Source organism: Ostrinia nubilalis, chromosome 2, assembly GCF_963855985.1.
Source record: "Ostrinia nubilalis chromosome 2, ilOstNubi1.1, whole genome shotgun sequence".
Classification (NCBI taxonomy): domain Eukaryota; kingdom Metazoa; phylum Arthropoda; class Insecta; order Lepidoptera; family Crambidae; genus Ostrinia; species Ostrinia nubilalis.
Genome location: NC_087089.1, coordinates 12,654,610 through 12,675,748, shown reverse-complemented (window position 1 = coordinate 12,675,748; position 21,139 = coordinate 12,654,610). Strand labels below are relative to the sequence as shown.

Genomic DNA, 21,139 nt, shown 5'->3' with positions numbered 1-21,139 from the left:
TAACGTGCGCTACAGCGCCAAGAAAGCACTGCTTTGCCTAAATTTACTAAAATGGCCAAGAAAACTGTCAAATCGTTTCTTTGGGAATAAGATAAAAAATATATAGACTAAATAAAACAAAATGGTCAGATGAAACCTTTCCTTTAGGAATTACATAAAAAGTAAGACCAAAAATTCACATTTGATTAACCGAAGGGTCTTGATGGAAAAATAAAAAGCTGAAAAGGTTTTGGTATTACGTAACGACTGTTGAACGTAGTTTTATTACAATGTGCCCTCGGTCTAGGGCGTGACTTTGTATTTGTGTGAGTAGCATTCATATTTTTTGAGTTGCATCCTCATATGGCTTATGCCACTGCTTTCGTAGCTGATTTTTACCTTCGAACAAAATCGTGTAGCCTCGTTTTAGAAGTTCGAAGTTTTCTATTCTATTGTATTCATCTAAGAACTTTGCAACATCATAAAATTTATAAATAAAGAGTATTTATTATAAACTTCATCAACCTAATAGCACTATAGCTAACTACTCTATTAAAATTGCTACGAAAGTATCTGTATCATTAGACATAATCCAATGTCTTACATAAATAGTAGAAGAGGTTGTTTACCATTTCAGGACGACTGACGATGTACAAGTTTATACACTATGGAGTCTTAATAAATTAAAATAAATAAATTCTTTATTTCCACCACAACATTACATGTTCACTATATTGCATTACATAATGAAGTTGAGAGTTGCTAAGTTAAAAATAGGGTAAGTAAACACATAATATTGGAGAGGACTGGAGCCTAAACTAGGAAATTCCTGTATTTCAGGCCTCCAGACTCTCCGCCCGAACCGTGTGTTATTGTTTAATTTTGCTTATTACTAGTATACACATATAGAAAAAGAAATAAAAATATACCAGAGAATCTAAGATAATTTAAACCTAAGTAACTCAGGAGGTGAGTGTGTGTGTGTGTGTGTGTGTGAGTGTGTGTATGTGTGTGTGTGAGAGAGAGAGTGTGTCCGAAATGATGAGTGTTGTGTAAGCGTCTAAGTATAGTGTGTGAGTGTGAGATGGATGTGTGCTTCGTGCTGTGTAGAATAGTGATTGTTATTATGTAAGTAGTGCTTCCGTTTGGTGATAATTTAGTTCCAATAAGTAATTACTAAGGATTGTCTTACATTCATATAGGATTTTAGGATATATATTTAGTGCTGTGTTTAATTTATTATACAGAAATTTTTCGAGAAAGGGTGTATGGCGACGAAAGAATGCAGTGTTGTGTTTAGACATAGGACAAACTTTTGGCGGCCTACGACTTGTGGGCTGTTGTGTGGGAGGGTTGTAATTTAAGAATTTGTGTTGTCGTATTGCCACTTGCATGATGAACAACTGTCTCACTGTCATTAGGTTCGCATCTTTATAGAGAGTCTCTGTGGGATATAAGAAGGGTTTCCTTAACATGACCTTAATAAGCGATCGTTGTGCCCGTTCGAGTTTTATGATTCTGGTTTTGCATGCACCACCCCAGACAGGTATGCAGTAGGTAAGTACAGATTGGACAAGAGCGTAATAAATAGATTTAAGTAGTTTAGGTTTAAGTATGTTTCTAAGTTTCCTGAATAGCCAGATTAACTTCCTTATGCGTGCAGACAAAAGTTCGACTTGTGTATTCCAAGATAGTGTTTCATCTAGCTGTACTCCAAGGTATCTGATGACATTAGTTTTTTCTAAGGGAGTGCATGGACATGACGATAGATCGGAACCGTTACATGTATGTAATTTTAGGGGAAATTTGTTAGATTTAGGTTGTGTGGATTTATTGATGGAGAAGGTAATGAATTTTGATTTATTAATATTTAGGGTCAGGAGATTTTTGTCAAGCCAGATTGATGTCTGTAGTAGACCTTGTTCTGCGCATGAGCGTGCCTCCGCCCAAGTCCCCCCCTGAAATACTAGAGCTGTGTCATCGGCGTATGAGATGATTTTGCCATTCTGTGGTATGAATTGACAGAGCTCGTTTATGTAAATCAGGAAGAGGCTTGGGCCCAGAACACTTCCCTGTGGGACACCACAGGTGACAGGGAGGGGACAGCTTACATGGTCACCTATTTTGACTGACTGATATCTGTTGGTAAGGAAACTGCCAAACAGTCTCAGTGGTAATCCACGGATTCCAATCAGTTCTAGTTTGTTTAACAGTGTGTTAATTGAGACTGTGTCGAATGCCTTCGCCAGGTCTAGGAAAACCCCAATGCATCGCCTGCCTTTGTCCAGCCCACACACGATATCATTTGTAAGTTCAGCTATTGCGTCTTCTGTGGATTTATTAGCCTGGAAACCATACTGCGAGTTAGAGATGATGTTGAAGTCTTTTAAATATTTCATCAGACGTTTAATGTAATTGCAATAGGGTCTATTTTGCAACAAAATATAGTCTGAAGTGCTGGCTACTATACATTATAAAGTGGAATTTTTAAATGAAGAAAGTAATTGTTAAGTTTATTTTGCTGTGTTTGTTATAAGAATAAATCCATACTTTTATGGATTACATAATTCTAGTAAGTAATTAAATTAACTGCACTCTGCAGTAAAGCAAAATGCATGAAAAAGCAATCGGAAATAATGAATGAAAACCGCATCTTATTCCGACAGCGGAATAAAATTAAATCCTTCGAGCTGCGACCGACTTTTTCGATAGAGTTTAATGGTTCCATTTTAATTAACCAGGATTTTTCTCTTTCCTCTTGCTGGAGCAAGGATGAAAACTCTGAAGTTAAATTTAAAAATAGCTTTGTAACAACGAACGGGGAAACGACGTAAATTGTTTGCTCAACTCTTTTGTTGGTCAAAAAGTTAAAAATATTACTGGGTAATATACTTTGGTACACGTAACAGTAGCAATATGGCTATTAGTATATCAGCCGTCACATCTTATCGCGGTATGAATCTGAAAACCATGAAACATGAATAGGGTTTCCATGATATAAAGTAATTTGGGGACAATTCCCCAAACTATTTCGAGGTGTTGCTTTGACTATTTTCTTAAAACTATGTGTGTCTTACTCTGATGGTGCGATTATTAGCGAATAGACATTAGTTTTTGTATTGAAATCTATTTGTTATGTAAGCCAATGTTCCTAAAACTACAGACATAGATCGGTGTCTGCTACTACATTTAAAGTATACTTAATAATACATACAAGTTTAGACCGTACATTTTATTATTATCATTCTTTTGGAAGCGTCACAATTTTATTATACCTACATGTCTTGGGCTTATAACACAAAGCACATATAAATCATAGCGGCACCTGTAAATGGGTTTTTATGTCCGATTCTCGTCCTAAGAATTATGGTAACCTTAAGCATCCACGGTGTGCCATAACGGCTGGCTATCGCGGCCGCCCTCCAATTTACTTGTCCGTAGGCATCAGAGAAGTCACGGGCTGCAAGTAGGTCGTTTGTGATCAAAACTAGTTTAAACAAGATTCTAGATTCGTATAAAATAAGTTTAGTTTACAAAAGTGTACCAAAAAAAGTACCCAATTCAAGCAAATTCCATACATCCACTGATAAGTAATCACTTCTTTACTTAGTATTACATCAATGTTTTTCTCGGAATTGAGGATCAAAGCACTTACTTCGTAAAGTATTTCTTGCAAACCTTATCATTAACTACAGTTCGATACTTGTATAGGGAAATCCCCATATTATTCTCATAATGATATGCTTTTATCTAGCATTTTATTTAGGTGTGTTTCCAGTTCAATTCAATGTCATATCGTTGCGGTTTTTCCCGGCATTTTTATTAAAAATATCACGTCAAATATTTGAGTTAACGAAATTAACTGGCAACTTTTTTTCTCTATCGGAATAATACTGGCTGGAAAACGTATTCTCAATGGCTGAAGCAGGAAGCCGTGTGCGAAAAAAAAGTGTGAATTCCAATGATGAAGCGTAATGACCAGTCGGCTTCCTGCTTCCAATTCACTTGTCCTGCCCACTCCTGCCTCAATGATGCAACATCTGCCGCAAGAAAAGACCTCGTTAACGAATCTTCAAAAGAACGAATGAATGCGAATTCTTATAAAAGAAAGATGATTGGGACCGAGAATTGAATGGCTGATAAACACAATGCGGCTCAACTTATCTTAATTAACTTTTGGAGTGGAGTAGTAATAGAGGTAAGTGCTTTAAGTACCGTTTGCCAACACGAAAACATCATTATTTTATTTCACTTTGTAACAAATAAACTGAATAAAGCAAACAAAGCGTTGGAAAACCTCTGAAATATCGGTGGATTATTATCAAACAAACTCTGTCTGTCTTTTGCATAATATTTAAACCCAGGAAAATTATTCCATCAAATTGACACATTCTCAGTTCAAGGCGAATTATTTCAAACAATAGGTACGAGATTATGTATATTAGATATCCTTCGTCTAACTAAACCGAAGTAATAACTTATCATAAAACGAAACAAAAATCAAACGCAAGAAACTGCTCAAGTCTGTACGTTCACTTTGTATCTCTACACGTGTATACACATAGTATACACGTAGTATACACGTAGTATACACAACGTACACATGCCTTTTGCTTTGTCCGTACCGGGCAGAATTGAAACACATCGCGTATTCCATCAAGTTAGCAGAGAAGCTCGCCCACGCAAGCTTTCACTGTGGTCTAAGATAGAGAGTTAAGCTTAAAGCTGTTATAAACCTGATTTTATGTTATTAAGCCTTTTTATTTATAAAATATGTATCGCAAAAGTATAATTAACGTAGACACCAATTATGTATATTAATTAATTACCGATAATAGCAGTGCTAAAAGCGAGTTTGAAGCCTTACATATTTCATTTCATTACGAACAGAAAACCAATTTATGTATTTTACTAAACATTAAAGGTAAAAACTAAACAAAAAATACATTTCGCGAAGTTTGGCGAGGTATGTACTTAAATTCTCGATACTCAATAACTATTGAATTTGTTATCGATTATAATGGCTACAAAATACAGATTAAAATCTCTTTCGATTGGTCTAGAATTCTTGGCAATAAGCGACGTTATTGTGTACTTATTATTTGGTCACCCGCTCATTCTGATCACGAGTGCAGTCGGGAGCTAATTGCAGTTAATTCGATAAAAAAGTGTCCTACTAGTTTTATCGTTGGGTTAAACTTATGCAGTTCTATTTTGACACTTATGGAACACGGTATAAGGGTGGGGAAAACTTGAACATATCGTTTGACAAGCTCTGGAACTGCCCAACGATATTCAATAGTTAATTCAATGAAAATACCAGCTTTATCATTAGTACGCAGTTGTGAATCTTAATGGAATTGTGACTGTATTGCCTCGACGTTTCTGGAGTGGTTCTGATGATAAAGCCTTCTGCAGCTTTTTCTGGAATCCTATTGAATTTATTATTCTAAGACGCTTTCTCGTTATTGATTTACTAGACCATTAACTTTTAACAATTTTCCTCAAGATATCACACTTTATATGGTATAACGATATAGCATATAATCGGCTTAACGTATAATAAAGCGGGTGGAGCAAAAGCTCATCATTATAATAAAAGATAATAAAATATTTCACACTCCTAGAATGTGAATTTTTATTGTTATGCCAAAGAAAATAATAAATATTTATTTAGAATCGCTAAGGTCGTAATATTTTTTACAAAGCTTACAATAGCATGTTATAAAATTTTAGTGTTTCAATTTGATAGCAATAAACTGGTCTACGACTTTATAAAAAAGACGAATATTTGCGAATTATCTTTTGTCCCTCTCGCTCGTGACCTGGCGCCATATATTAGAAAAGGAAGAGAGCTTTTCTGACAATTGGCCCATTATTTGCGTCCGCCCATGGCTTGCGGCGCCGTGACCTGCGTGGGCGCAGTCGACGCCACCAATCGGACACGCAATTTATTGATATACCACCGCATCATATTTATTTATTGAACTTCAATAACTTGTTTATAGCTGACTGAGCACTCCGACTACCGACTTCAAATAACTTCAAACTAGTTCCATTCCAACCTTAAACAGGAATTAAAATAGAGTAGACACCGCTCTTTCTTTAATGTTAATCTGTTTATTAAATCAAAAATTACCATATCATAATAGCCACGCACCTTTATTGTTTCTGCTTTTATAGAAAGACTAGTATAATGAATGACAAAGCCGCCTATTGTTATTTATGTTCGTCTTCAATATTTAAATGAAGCTTGGAAATTCGGAGTACAATGAACACGCTAACAATCTTCTTCAGATCAATACAATGTAATAATATAAATTGGAGTAGTTTCTATTATTCGCCGACCGAAATAACGTCAAAGCCCTAACCGAATCAATGGTCTATCTCTCAATGAATCGTTGAATCAAGCCTTCGGGTGCCTACCAAAGAAAATGTTAGTAAAATTACTCGTACTGTAGGTAATTGAAATTACCAAACCTCTTGAACAAAAACTTTGTAACAATAAATAGTAATTCAATATTCGCTTACCGAAAGTAACCAACAGCTGATTAGTGATTATGTATTTATCATATTTACTTGCCAGTATGTTTTGTTGATGCGAAGCTTACTGAAAAACTTATTCTAATAACCGTATTTAACAAGTGTAAAAAAAAAGTCTTAAAAATCTGTATAGATCTTAGAAAAAGTATGATTTTGAGTAAAATTAAACGACTGATTAATGCAATAAGAAAGAATCGTATAACAAACAAGTTACCTGGTTTACGTTCGGAAAGCTCGAAGAATTATAATGCGATTTTATAGTCTCGCTAAACTACGTGCTTAGCCGCGCTGAATAGAAAACGGCGAACTACCGCCTGAATAACACACAAGAGGATAAAAGTGGGAAAAACCCATAAATATAGTTACGTAACAGCAACTAGTTATTTCCACGACATTTTGTCCATAAATTCTGATATCGGGAGAATATGAGCATTGATTGAGCTTGCTGAAAGCCTGTAAATACAAATTTTCTTTCTATTTATGTTTTATGAATAGCTAACAAACGATATTGATCGTTTAGTTTTCAAATCAGTAAGTCAAGTGGCGATATTGTATGTTTGCTAACTGGTTTATTATTATTATTATAAACCACACATTAAACACACTTTCGCTATTTTAATTAGACCCACAGGTTATATTGATGATATTAAGGTAACGGGACGTAGCTTCTATTCTAACCATTGTATCGTAAAAAAACTGAAAACCTCACGTAGTAAGTAACTTTTTCCTTTTAAGACTTACCTAAGAATGCAACCGCTGTCACTGCAGTGTAGCTACGAGTATTATCGTGTGATCTACGATCAGCATTACTTCAAGCACGCCGGTTCATTAAACTAATTACAGTGTTAGTGCTCATGGATTGAGGCTTCCAGAGATGACAGATGTACATGACATCAGCGTCACAATGAGCGACGAGTGACCCTATTGTCGCAATTACGACAACTCATCCGTTCGGATGAACGCAGCTCGGATAGAACAGCCAGTTTGAAGTCATAAAAGTAATTTTCTGTAAATAGGCTTCAAAAAGGGATTGTACAAGTCTCATTATTACTTCAACTCTACCACTGCTTCAGGACAATAAATGGGCCAGTAGTGCTGAGAAGAAGCAGCGCAAGGCACTCAAGTCATAATATTTGAACAAGACTTTAAAAATAATGAATGAATGCAGCAACCAATATATCTGTTTTGAACAAGGAGCTTTATGAAGAAAAACTTTCGAAATTTAAACGCCATGGAATAAGTTCTTACAAAAGTAGAGTCATCTCAATCAAATCTCTTGTATCCTCCTTCATTTACAATTTAAAGTGACGGATATTAATATTATTTCGAGTTTCGAAAGACCTGGTTAATAAGCAAGCCACTCATTTTCATCAATTAAATCGTGAAACAGTTCTCCACACCTGCCTTTAAATCACCGCACGTTAATCACACTTAAAAACATTAATTTGTCTCATTCGTCGATTCATTCACAAAGTTAACTGTTCTAAATGGACTATGTCTAAGGTCGGTGGCTAGTTTATTTAGCCAACAGTCAATAACGTTCATGTTTCACTACTGGTATGAGTTGGACATTTGATACGAATGCGGCAGTTCTCTTGGCATAATTTGTGGGATTGTATTTCTTCGGTACACTCTGAATGCAGAGGATTATTTTCTTAATCATTATTTTTAGAGATTCATAAATGTACTCGTAATGATTTTACCTCTACATGTCTTTATACTGAACTCGCGGAATAACTGTAGAGCTTGTAGCTTTGACTAAGTATTTACACTGCAGAGTCTACATTTTAATGTGATTAATGTTTGAAAACACTAAGTAAACGTATTAAAATTATTTAAAAAAATCACCCTATTTATTTCACAAAAACAACAAAATTCAAAGCACATGAATAAAAACAAAATGACCATTAGTCAATCGTCTTTACGATTTAGCGCTCTTTAGCGGTGTCGTTTCACTTTTTGCTGTCCCCAGTGGCGTTCGATACGAAATTAATTGGGCGTCGTTGCGCCTACGCAGTTTATTTGGAGTCGGTTCGATGACATCCGTCGGGTGCGTGTCGTAAGAGCCAAAGCACACATTGCGTTACAGCGCCGCACCGCAAAGATTTCGCCGTATCGCGTGGCGCAGGCTTACTGTCGGTGGTGTATATCTTTTCTAACAGGTTACTTAAACCTTTGTTTTGTTACCAAACATGCGTTTTGCAGTGGAGGGAAGTCGAATCTTAACTTCAAACTCCTCCAATGTACTTCTGATTAATTTCGTAGTGGGTCTAATGACAGCTAAATTAACTTTCCCCCGGGACAAACCTTGACCTTCACTGGTTGGGTTTTTATTGCGGTCAAGCTACGCAGGAGTTGCAGCGGAACGAGAAGTGGGAATAGTCCCGTTCCCGTATCGCGTGGCGTGCTGCCGCACCGCTCGTGGACACCGCTCCGGCGTCGCACCGTCGCGTCGCCGCAACGCATCGTGTGCATTGGCTCTTACGCTGCCTCTTATCTTTCTTATCTCGAAGCTGTTTGTAGCGATCAGAGAGGCTTCTGCGTTGACATGCATGGCATGCCTGACGTGTATGCTAAGCATGCGCGTGTTAGCATAATCAATAATACGCGTGATTAATAAAATATCAGTATCAAGTTCGTCTTTCTTGTTTTTTTTTTCAGCATTTGCCAAATATTTGTCTCGCAGCGTTTGTAGGGTTCAGAAACATGGAAAGAGCCACTTAGGATTAATCACTTTATTTTATAAAAAATAATATTTGATGTTCCTAAGTGCTTAATCTGGGTCAAGATTGAAATGGACATATTATTATAGTACACTAGCTTTTGAAATTTAGTTTGTCACATATCGTCATAAATTGTAGCCTATATGTTATTCTGGGTTATAATCAATAATAGGTGTAAAGTTTCATCAAAATCCGTTTATTAGTAGTTTTTGCGTGAATAACAATTCATTCATACCTGATATTCTTATTATCATATTTTCTGAAAAGTCATGTTTACGTAAATAAATGCAAAAGTTCCAATAAATACTCGTATTAGACTATCAAGTATTGTTTCAACTTGAATATCTATCACCGTATTACAATGAGCATATGCTTTGAATGTTATAAATTGAGATAGACACGTTACAAGAATATTAAGCTCAATTTAAAAAGTCCACACGAGACAGGTCGTCGTCATGGCGAATTTACATTCATTCCGCGCGATGTTCACAGGATATGCCACTTTTTGTCACTCGTGAATTATTTATTATTTAATAAGCACCTACTGACGCTTTGATCCAAATGAAATAATCATATAACATCACACATCCTGCGAATATACTCATTAAACAACACTTTTAAGGTAGGTACCTATAGGCTAGATCAGGGTTTCCCAAACTATGGGTCGCGACCCAGTGGTGGGTCGCGAGCGAACATTGAGTGGGCCCTGCTGCCTGTAGAACGACACACCACCCTACCGGTCCAACCGCTGGGCAGTGGGCGAAATTTTCTATAGGTGGGTCCCGAGTTTGGGAACTTGTATTAGATGAGTCGTAGCCCAGATAACTTTGGGAACCACTGAGCTAGATCAGTTACTTGTAACAGAACAACGATAGCCGCTCTATGAATGTTCTAGTGTCACCCTTTTACGAACCAAACGTCGTACATTTTACCTGTATTGTACCTACCATTAACGTAACATTACATAGAATTAATGTTCTAGTCTACACTCACCTTTACGTGTAAATGGAAGTGGAAGATAGAAACGTCTACGTCTTATCGATGTGTTAATCAAATTAGGAGATACGGATCAACTGCCGGCGTCCTGTAATCCATCTTACCCACACAGATACAAACAAACAAGTGGCTCAATTTAGGTATATACGAGTACTAGCTGTGCCGGCAACTTTGTACGTGTGAAAATACTAGTACCTAGTTCGCAACATTTTTCATTCATGCTCAGCTCCTATTGGTCGTAGCGTGTTGGCAGTGCCATAGATATATGCCATCAGCCTTCCTCTCGATAAATGGGCTTTCCAACACAAAACTATTTTCTTTTTCAAATAATCGGACCAGTAGTTCCTGATATTAACGCTTTACCAAACAAACTCTTCAGCCTTTTAATACTCGTATTAGTATAGATTAATGTGTAAATAATGCGCAGTGCAATAAAACCTAACGTAATTCGTAGTTCACAGCTGGTAGTCCGGTAATGACATTAAATCTTTGGAAACTAAATGGTTGCAATTAAATTCTACGACCGCTATTTATAACGCGAGAATAAAATTAAATTGTGCAAAGCTACTTTCGTTCTTGAACCTTTATAGGTGTCAGTGAAAAATGGTACAGGGACATTAATTGCAGAGGAATCAACTCGACCCATTACGGTGATAATCCTGCTAATCCATACCGCATTGCCAGCGGCGGTTTTATACAGGGTGGTTCATTTATCGTGGGTCTATTTTTTATTTCAAAATATTATTTTCACAAACACGACATTTAGACTAAGCCAATTTTTAGGATTCCTATAGCCTAAATAATCCAAAATATTATAATATTTGCTTTTGGCAACTCTTCCCACATTCGTTTTTTTTTTCGTTTTTCGATACAGTTAACTCTTATGAAAAGTAATTAGTTTTTCCAGTAAGTACTCTAGCACTTTATCTCCTCCCTAACATTGATTGTTTATCATGGAATTAAGTATGTAATGTAATGATGTTCAACTCTAAAATGTCCACTTAAAAAAGTAGACTACCAAAACCTCCCTATACCTAACAACTAACTACTGCTACATGCAAAAATACTCTTGTGTACCTAATTACAATCTTCTCGCAAACAACGAGTTTCAATATGCTATGTATATGTATACTTACAGCCAGACTCTTTTTTATTAGAACCTTTTTGTCGTCCGAAGGCGGCGTGGGTCCATACAAACGCAGTAATGAATATTTATTGTATTAATGATACCTTTTATATCCTACACTTATCTTAATTTACTACATGGTATCTACACGTCTAGCAAATGAGATTGAGATGTATTTCTCGTTCCTTCTTGTACAACTTTTTGTTTGAATAATTAGTTAATTATATGCTCGGTTTTTGTTTCTTAATTTGTGGCACTTGTTTTTTGTTTAAGTATTTGGTTGTTGTCTGAAATGGAGTAATAATTATTTAAGTTTTCCAAAAAGTAACTATGAATTGAAATATAGGTCAAATTCACTAAAGTGTCATAGGTAAAATTCAATTTTCCAGTTGCCTAAACGCACCACACGCCCCCTTGTAAATGTAAATGTTATATTATACATCAGTTCTTATACTTGTAACATTGGTTTTAATTTTAATTATTGTTGTAAACCAAGAAAGTTCAGTCGCTCTACATTTATACCCGCATTTTATCTTTTTATGCTAAATATTAACTTCAAAGTGAGAAACATTCGCAACGGAGTAATGAATACCTTTGCTTCCTTCTCTTAACGAAACATTCAAAATCAACGATCTTTCTTTAATGTAAACAGAAAACATTTAAATCTAAATATTAACCCAGCATGGCTGCATTTTAAAATAGCTTTCAGAAATAATATTATCAAAGAAAAACTGCAACTCTACTTTTTACATATTTATTGAAACCTTATTAACTGTGTTACCTAAATGTTTTCTTTCTTTCTTTATCAAACTCTAAATACAAATCAAATACGAGTGTGAAGGTTTCGTATTTGGTACTTTTTGTGATAACATCATCAATATTCCATTAATAAACTGAAATGGAGTCAACATTACCCGAACTGCGGTGACAGATGTCACTGAGGTTATAAAACTTTCTCAACTGGGGTCTACTCGTAGTTCCTTTTTCGTTAAACTTACTATGCAGCATTATATTTTTGCTGAAACTGAATCTTTTCTTAGTGGTGCACATTGCTTAATTCTCTGGGTTTATTCACGTTAAAATCAGTGGCGAGTATTACTATAAAATCTCTTCGCTATTTTGTATTAAATTTCCATTTGTTGCTGCTTTGTCAGGAAGGATTCTTATGCGGTTTATCTTTACTACTATCCACTGCCATTTTCTCCTTTATTATTACGAAAAGTAAAATATTATATTAATATCTGCTTTAAAGTGACTCGTGCTACATAGTTGGTTGGGTTTATAATTCTGCTTAGCCATAAGGAAATTGTTTTGGACGTGGATTTTTTTATATCCAGCAAAAGAAAATATAATAATTTTCGGTTAATACCTATACTCGCACAAACGTGTGTTTTACTAACTTTTAATAATCTCATGTTTTTGATTTGCATCAGCAAAAGCTGATATATGTAATTGCGTAACGCACCATATTAAGTATGAAATAATTATATCAGAAGAGCTTTTTAATTTTACCTACAGCACCTGGTGTATTGTAATTTTACCTTGTGTACATGTTCCAGTCGCTTTTATAAGCTGCTAATATTATAATCTTTCATTTATTTGCCCTCTGGGTTCGATAACGATCTATTTACTAGATTCTATAGATAAAGGTTCTAGAACTATTTCATTCGTAATTCAAAACAGTGCACTATAAATAAGCCAGTTCGACAAAGTACGGCATTAGAGCCGCAGCACACATGCTCCTTTTCGCATCAGCGATCGGCAATAATATATAGCAATTTTTTAGAAGCTGAATGCACACATTCCACACCGCACACAACACCAAATGCGGCGATTGAGCCGCTTTTCGGAAGCTCGACGCAACGACAACAGTCGCTAAAACGTGCGATTCCTATACCGTGTCCGAACGCTTGAAGTCGCGAAATCGCGATGCTGCATCGATAAATTCGCCAAATCGCTGATCGTCGATGCTAAAAGTACTCGTAGCATCTACTGTGGCTCTTAGTTGCAAGCAAATATCAACCGGTCGCGATGTATCAAAAACTATGCGCCTATTTGCGTCGCGCGACGTTTATTTGCGCGGCGCGCGCGTCGCCGCGGGCGTTCACACGGCGCACGCGCTGCGTTATTTCCGCGCGCGAATTCCATTGCGTTGTGACGAGTTGTCGAGCAATGGGTCGTTGTTGGTATTTATAGATAAAAATGTGTTTGCAGCTAGGCACAATGTGTGTACTGCAAGAAAGTGGTTAATATTTCACCACGCGTGTAATGTAATATTTAACTCAGTTCAGAGCACTTTCTTTGCTGGGGACTCTAATCATATTCCAGAGTTAGGGTGATCCAAGATAATAAAACTGCGAAAAAGTGCAAGTAGGCTAATAAAAGGTAGAGTTTAAATATGATTTTATTATTAAATCATATCAATCCAGATTAAACTGTATTTTTTATGTGAAATGTCATCTTCATTTCGAGTCGGGGTCTTCAAAGCACTCACTAACAAAGAAAACAACATCTCGTTAATGCTGCACCATTACCTTACCTACGCAGATCCTGTCCCCCATTTTCTAATGATTCGTCCGTTGGCCTTCCGATGACGGCGATACGTCCCTGACAAACGACACGGGCATCGGAGGCATCATTTATCTTCATCTCTGGGGCGGTGATCGCATCTCCTGTGTTGCCATTAGCGGGTACTGACTGAGCGGGAATACAACAGCAACTCGTTACAGAATATAACGTAATTCGCAAGAGAAGCTCTATCAATCCTATCTTACTATCCTACTAGTCCTACTAATATTATAAATGCGAAAGTTCGTATGGATGTCTGAATGTTTGTTACTCTTTCACGCAAAATCTACTGAACGGAATTTGATGAAAATTTACAGTATTATTGTTTATAACCCATAATAACATATTATGACGATCTGTGACAATCTAAATTTCACGCGGGTGAAGCCGCGGGCAAAAGCTAATTAGTAATTTAAATTATGTTTGGTAGAGACTGTCAAAACTTGAAAATAACTAAAGCTACGCAGATTTACGCTCGTTTCCTGATCAAATGCTTTCTATGCATGACCTTTAAAAACAGGTCTTCTCGCATCCAAAAATGTAGAGGTCTAGAAGTTTATCTAAGATTATCTCACAAAGTCTAACTCCAATGGTTCAAATTGTAAGTAATTTGTAGGATAGACAAAAAACATCCCAGGTTCCTGTACTGTCATGTCACTCGAGTAGTTTAATCGCTCACTCGCCCAAGCATACCTTATCTTTAGCGGCTCGCGAGCGTTTCGCTCAGTCAGTCGAGTGCGCATTCACACTCGGTCACACACCCGAAACCTGTTTGCTCGTAGATTGTCATCTTATGCTGAAATTATTGTAATTTCTCATATTACCCTCTCTGACGTGAGCACGCCGTGCGTAGGCGCACTTGTCGATTTCGGTTTCGGTTGCCCATTTCCTCAATATTTTAAGACCGTCGTATAAGTCAGTAGCGAGTTATAAACTGCTTAATTTACATTTAGAAGTGTGAAATGCATAGCTTGTTTATTAATGATGTTTATACTTGTGTTTAAAAGCAGGCCAACGTAGGTAAATAAAACTAACTAAAGTTGCAATAATAATGTTGCAGCGGAATTTAAGTAACATTGCTCAATAACCAATTTGCAAAATTGCAACAGCTGAGCGGATGCAAGCGCAGCGAATTAAAAATAACAAGGCAAACTTCAACTTACAGATGAATCACTTTAAATTCATTTTTACCCAGGTTCCGGTATTTAAGAAGCGTTTTTAAAACAGAATTTTCTGATAATGGTATGCGAAATGGCGAAAAACTTCTGAGACCTTTAACTAGGTAACTGTTGTGTGACAACCAAAGTCTTAATCTTTATTTCTCTGGTAAAAAGCATTTTAATCCAAGTCACATCATACTGTGTAATACAATCTACTGTGATACTAATCTTTTAGCCGAGTAGAGGCGAAGCATTTTTAACCGCCTATTTTATATCCTATCAATATTAATTTAACATACTGATTATAGACCTTGTTTCTTAAGCGAAAAAAAATACCCTCAACATATTGCCTCATCTAGACCTTTGTCCACAGGTACGCCAAGAATGCGGTACGCCCTCGACCTTCGAACTCCCCGCATCCAGCTCCCCCCACCTGCCGCCAGCCCGTCGGGAGGCCCTGAGGGCGCCTCCTCCGTACACCGAACTGCTGCAGTTCGCAGCCTCATTGGCCAGGAACAAGAAACTCTTTGCACGACTGGCTGACAGGCTGTGCGATGAGCCAGACTTCCAGTTTGAAGGCAACGACCAGTGCTGGAACGGGGAGACGATTGGAGAGTGAGTGTTTTATTTTATTCGTTTATTTTTAACCCCCGACGAAAAAACGACGAGGTGTTATAAGTTCTGTGTGTCTGTGTGTGTGTGTCCGTCTGTGGCATCATAGCTCCCGAACGGGTGAACCGATTTAGGTTTTGTGTTTTTTCGGGAGTCGGGAGTGTTCTTAGCTATGTTTGATGAAAATCGATCCAAGATGGCCGCGCCATAAAATAGCGGAACATACAGTGTGAGTCACGTTAAAGTGTACATATGAAAATAGATAAAACTAGACCTATTTTTATCGACAAAAAAGAGGTCAAAATTTTTTTGAGATTTTTTTTTAATTTTTTATCGAATTTTTTTTCTTCCAATTACTTATTGTAAAGAAAACGTAATAACTTTTAAACTAAGAGGTATATCCTGATAAAATAAAAACAGTAATAATGCTAAATAACAGGCAATACTGAAAAAATACATAAAATACCCAGAAAATGCCAACAAATAATAAAAAATGAGACTTTTTGAAAAAAATCTGCTTAAAAATTCGTATTTTTTTGGTTATTTGATAAATTTCTCAAAAAAATGCCCCTATAATAGGTGGTTTTTATTATTTTGTATTATTCTCTATCGTATTATCTTTGTAAAACCAAAAATCGCATGTCTCTATCCCTATCACAACATTTGCTATGAACGTTTGAACAAAGGCCTGCCACAACATTATTCTCCGCTACAGGTAGAGACAATTTTAATTTTAACTAAAATGCTTATTTTACTTCGAAATTTTTTGTTTTTATTTGAAATCTAACTTGTCTTTATCAAAATTACAAATCTAGAGCCATTTTCAGTTTCGTTGATAACGATGCTTTGAATGGCGCGCCCGGAGAGGCTTAGTTCAAACGATCATTGCAAACGTTGTGATAGGGATAGAGACATGCGATTTTTGGTTTTACGAAGGTAATACGATAGAGAATAATACAAAGTAATAAAAACCACCGGTTATAGGGGCATTTTTTGGAGACATTTATCAAATAACCAAAAAAACACGAATTTTAAAGCAGATTTTATTCAAAAAGTATCATTTTTTATTATTTGTTGGGCTTTTTTGTATATTTTATGTATTTTTTTAGTATCGCCTATTATTTAGCATTATTACTGATTTTATTTTATCAGGATATACCGCTTAGTTTAAAAGTTATTACGTTTTCTTTACAATAAGTAATTGGAAGAAAAAAAATTCTATAAAAAATTAAAAAAAAATCTCAAAAAATTTTTGACCTCTTTTTTGGCGATAAAAATAGGTCTAATTTCGTCTATTTTCATATGTACACTTTAACGTGACTCACACTGTATAACAACTCCCTCAATATGGATAATCTTTAGTCAGGCGGGGAAAATGAGGCAATTCATAAATCTAGACGAAGTAATACCTACCTACTTATAAAGAGTTACATAATTTCGAGTTATGTTCGAAAGTTTCTTCCCCAATTTTATTTTTGCCAAATATCGAAATGTAAACGGTTTAGGAAACAGATAAAAACTTTCTGAAACTTTTTGTGTTCTTTTTCTTTTTCTATTGTTCAGTATCAGATAGTTGTTCCAATACTTTTTAGAACTTTTTCTATTCTAAGTATTCTATTTCTGCTAATTCTGAGATATAATAAAATTTTATCTAAATCTGTTAAACTTTTCGAGTAAAAAGAAAGACATTTAAAGAAATATCTTACTATAATTAATCGGAATTAAATGAGTAAGTACGTGACTAATAATTACCTACAAGTGTTTATGAACAACTACTCAGTTGATATAAGAAGAGTTTTGGTTTAACCCGTTATCTCGTAAAATTCCCAGCTCCTACAGTGGAAGATTTTACTTACAAAACAAGTGACTAACAATATTCTTAATAAAATCTTTATTATCTCACAATATGATTCTGTTTGTTTAGGTATACGAAACCCTTAGTGGCATCCGCATCGCTAAGCGACCAAAAATACAATCCCGAGATGAGTGGGACGCCTGAAGACTCCAAAGTTGCCGCCTTGGGAGAGCGACTGAGGCAGGCACGACAGGTATGTCGATATTATTTTCTACCTTGTTGACCTTTAATAAAAGCAAAGTTTTCGTTCCTCCTTAGGTATGACCGTGAAATTTAGACAAATAAAAAATGTTGAGACCTTAGTAAGAGACGAATAGTTCTACTAGACAACGCTTTTTTTCTATGACGGTCTGGACATGCAAATTATATTATTATTGGCCAAAACAAAACTATTTTTAACAAAAAATACTGGCCAGTATCAACCAGTGGTTTTTCGACAAAAAGAAACAAACCACAATCGTAATATTTTTATCCCTGTAGCTGGCCAGTCTCAGCTCAATCTATGTTTTTTTAATTGTTTTTATGACATTCACTAGTTGGCCAGCATAGGTAAAAAACAGTGGCCACTACGGCCACTGTTTTTTTATTATTCATCTATGACGTTCCAAAAACAAAAACATTTGATTACTATTTTATCCTACATTAGTTAACTGGCCAGTATTAACGTAGCTTTCTTCCACAGCTGCTCGTCACCCACTCGAAGACGGCTGGAATCCCGGCGGCGGAGGCGTTCATGCAAGGAGACGAAGCGGGCTTGGAGGGCTCGGGCTCCGGCCGATACGGCGACAACGACGACACATACGATGATGAGGGATCCGGCGAGGAGGGATCGGGGATCGAAGGGGATGGTAAGTGCAATAAACTAATTAATTAAATTAAATTAATTTATTTTCAGTTAGGCTTAAATAACAAGGCAAAATTTCCTTTACATGGTTATTATTACGGATGAAATAAAACAGGCTTTCTTAAAACACACTAAAGTTAAATAAAAAAAAGCTGATAAAATATTTGAATAAGTTGTATAGAGACTCGATTAAAGAGAGTTTTGAATATTGTAGAGTTTTCGTAATTTCTTTAAGTCTCTTCAAAATCAGCTTATGGTAATGATAATTCTTTCAACAGGCGTCAGAACAATGGTCGGCGAAGAAAACACGCATTCCTCGACGCCGAAGACATCATCAGCTAAAGCGACACAGCCCCTGATCCCCATCGTAATCGGTGCAGCCTTGCTCAGCGTCCGCCAGCGTTTGACCTAAGCTCACCCCGTGAGACGTAAGAATCCCCCATATCAGTGCGCGTGAAGTGACGAAGTGATTGTGCGAGTGCGAAGTGCGAACTGCTAAAACGTTAGTAGTAACTTAGTCTGATAACTTAAAAGACAAGTGATCCGTTGAATTTTTAGCTTGACGCTGTTCGAGTGAGTAGAAGCTCGGAGCACAATTACAGTAGCTAGTCTCAACCGTCAAAGTTGCCGAAAGTTTATGCTTGTGAAACTACGCGGTGCAACCTCTGAATCTCAAATTCACGACGGCAACCGTTTTGACGTTTAAATGTACAGTGCATATCGTGTTGTCTTCATTTTGTAAATATTTTTGGTATTCTATTTAGATTAGCAAAGAATATACATTGTAACGGAAGCTTTACAATACTTCTGCATTTATGAAATTGTGGTGAACACTAAATTGATTGTCATAATAATAGATATTATATCATTTGAAGATACTTTAAATGTTGTTAATACCTAATAGCTGATTGGCAATAATTTATAGTTAGAAAGTAACGATATACGACAGTGATACCGTGTTTTAAGGGCGTGTACAGCGTGTAAATACCGCGTCTACCTTCTGGTTTAGGTGCTTAGCTAGTAAATGTATTTTGTTGCCATATTAATATTACGGATGTCATTATTTATAATAATATTAAATAAGTCATAATTTAATCTCTTATTATGTTATGTGATACAGAAATTGTAATTTAAAGTGCACGAGTTGCACTGCATTATTTATTCCACCGCCGGCACTCGGCGATCGCAATAATATTACAATAGATGCTGTAATCATTTATAATGTTTATAATTAACTGCCTACTCAAGGCCTATTTATTGCTTACTTAAGTATCGAATGTCTAAAGTCAGGTCCCTCTGTCGATTGCAAAATCATATCGATGGAGTTGTTGTTAATATTAAATAGCTTTAATCGATTTTGTGAGGGATTGTTATCTATCTGCTTCATAAATAAAGGTTCTAAAAGGCCACGAAACACAATAAAAACATTCTGCGCTATGAATTAACTTATCTTTAAAATAAGCGCATATCAACCACTTCTAGAACTGTAAAAACAGTCTGTAGATTTTCTCCAAAATTTTACGCGTGAATATCACGCGTTTACAAATAAATTGTAAATTGCTTTGGATCTTAGCAAATCAGTGTAATAAATATAATTCAAGGCCGCCATGTGATGACGCGCCGAGGAAGTTTTGTAAATGTATTTTAGAATAAAATAGAATTGAAATTAATGAATGTGTGAGGACCAGGAAAGGCATCGGAACGTTTTCATATTAATTACAAATACCCTGATATGGTACACAATTATAGATTTTATTTCAAAGCTAGTAAAAAAATGCGAAAGGACCTAAGAAATTTTATCGGTTTTTTTGGAACGTTATATAATTTGATGTTCAGTTGTTGTATTACAATACTTGAGAAAAGTATTGGCGTAGTTGTGCCTAAATTCAAGTTATTGTGTAATTAATATGGATTATGTTCCGTGAAAATTGTAAATATTGTTGGGAAGATGAGAGCGTGTTTGAAATGGAGACAATTGCTGTTATATCTGAATATATAATATTATTATTAAAATAAATTCTGTACTATAAAGACAAGTATGTGTTTTATTGTAATATTTTATTTACTTCCTTCAAAACCTTACTTAAAACACCTTACTTCCTTAAAACACTTTACCAAAACCAAACCAACAGTTTACCAAACCGCAACTTTAGTTTCGTTTCTTTAAAACAAATGAATTCCCTCTGAAAGCAAATCACGATATTGTAAAACAAATGACATCCGCCGTCGTCTACTTCTGCATATAGCCGTCTAACTGAGAAATAGTCCCGTAGGAACATAAAAGAATACACTCGGGGGTATACAGTGAACCTCGAAAAGCCAGCTGAAAATCCTTCCCTTAGACCTATGGTGTTAAAGATCAAAATTGTTTACTTCTCACCATCTAGCACTGTACAGAAATGAGGCGATGCAGCGGGTGTGTGCTTCTGGATATTTTATTCACAGAGACCCCATTCTTTAGAGTCGCAACAATGCATCATAATGGCGTAAACAAAGACATGCCTCGACATGGTTAGACTTCAGAGATAGACAAAATGCCTGTGAACATAGGCTTGCTGAGGAAAAGCAATTTACTGGTGTTTATTATAACAAAAATACCTATAGGAAAATTAGGTAAGTGACACAACATTGAAAATGAGAAAATGTAAACAACGTGTCAGTTAGCATTAATTTTATAGAGCCATCATCTTCATCAAATTACGGTTAAGTAGAGAAAGGGAAGACAGAAGCTCG

At 36.0% G+C, this 21,139-nt stretch overlaps 1 protein-coding gene across 1 annotated transcript in view; it reads left to right on the top strand.

Moving 5' to 3' along the window:
• The window catches only part of LOC135084309 (division abnormally delayed protein), a 144,738-nt gene extending 124,296 nt beyond the window's left edge, over positions 1–20,442 (top strand). Inside the window, exons 6-9 of the mRNA XM_063979114.1 lie at positions 15,469–15,710; positions 17,632–17,755; positions 18,245–18,410; positions 18,685–20,442. Coding sequence (XP_063835184.1) covers positions 15,469–15,710; positions 17,632–17,755; positions 18,245–18,410; positions 18,685–18,818 — 666 coding nt within the window. The 3' untranslated portion in view covers positions 18,819–20,442. The remainder of the gene's footprint in view (positions 1–15,468; positions 15,711–17,631; positions 17,756–18,244; positions 18,411–18,684) is intronic.
• Positions 20,443–21,139: the final 697 nt, after the last annotated feature.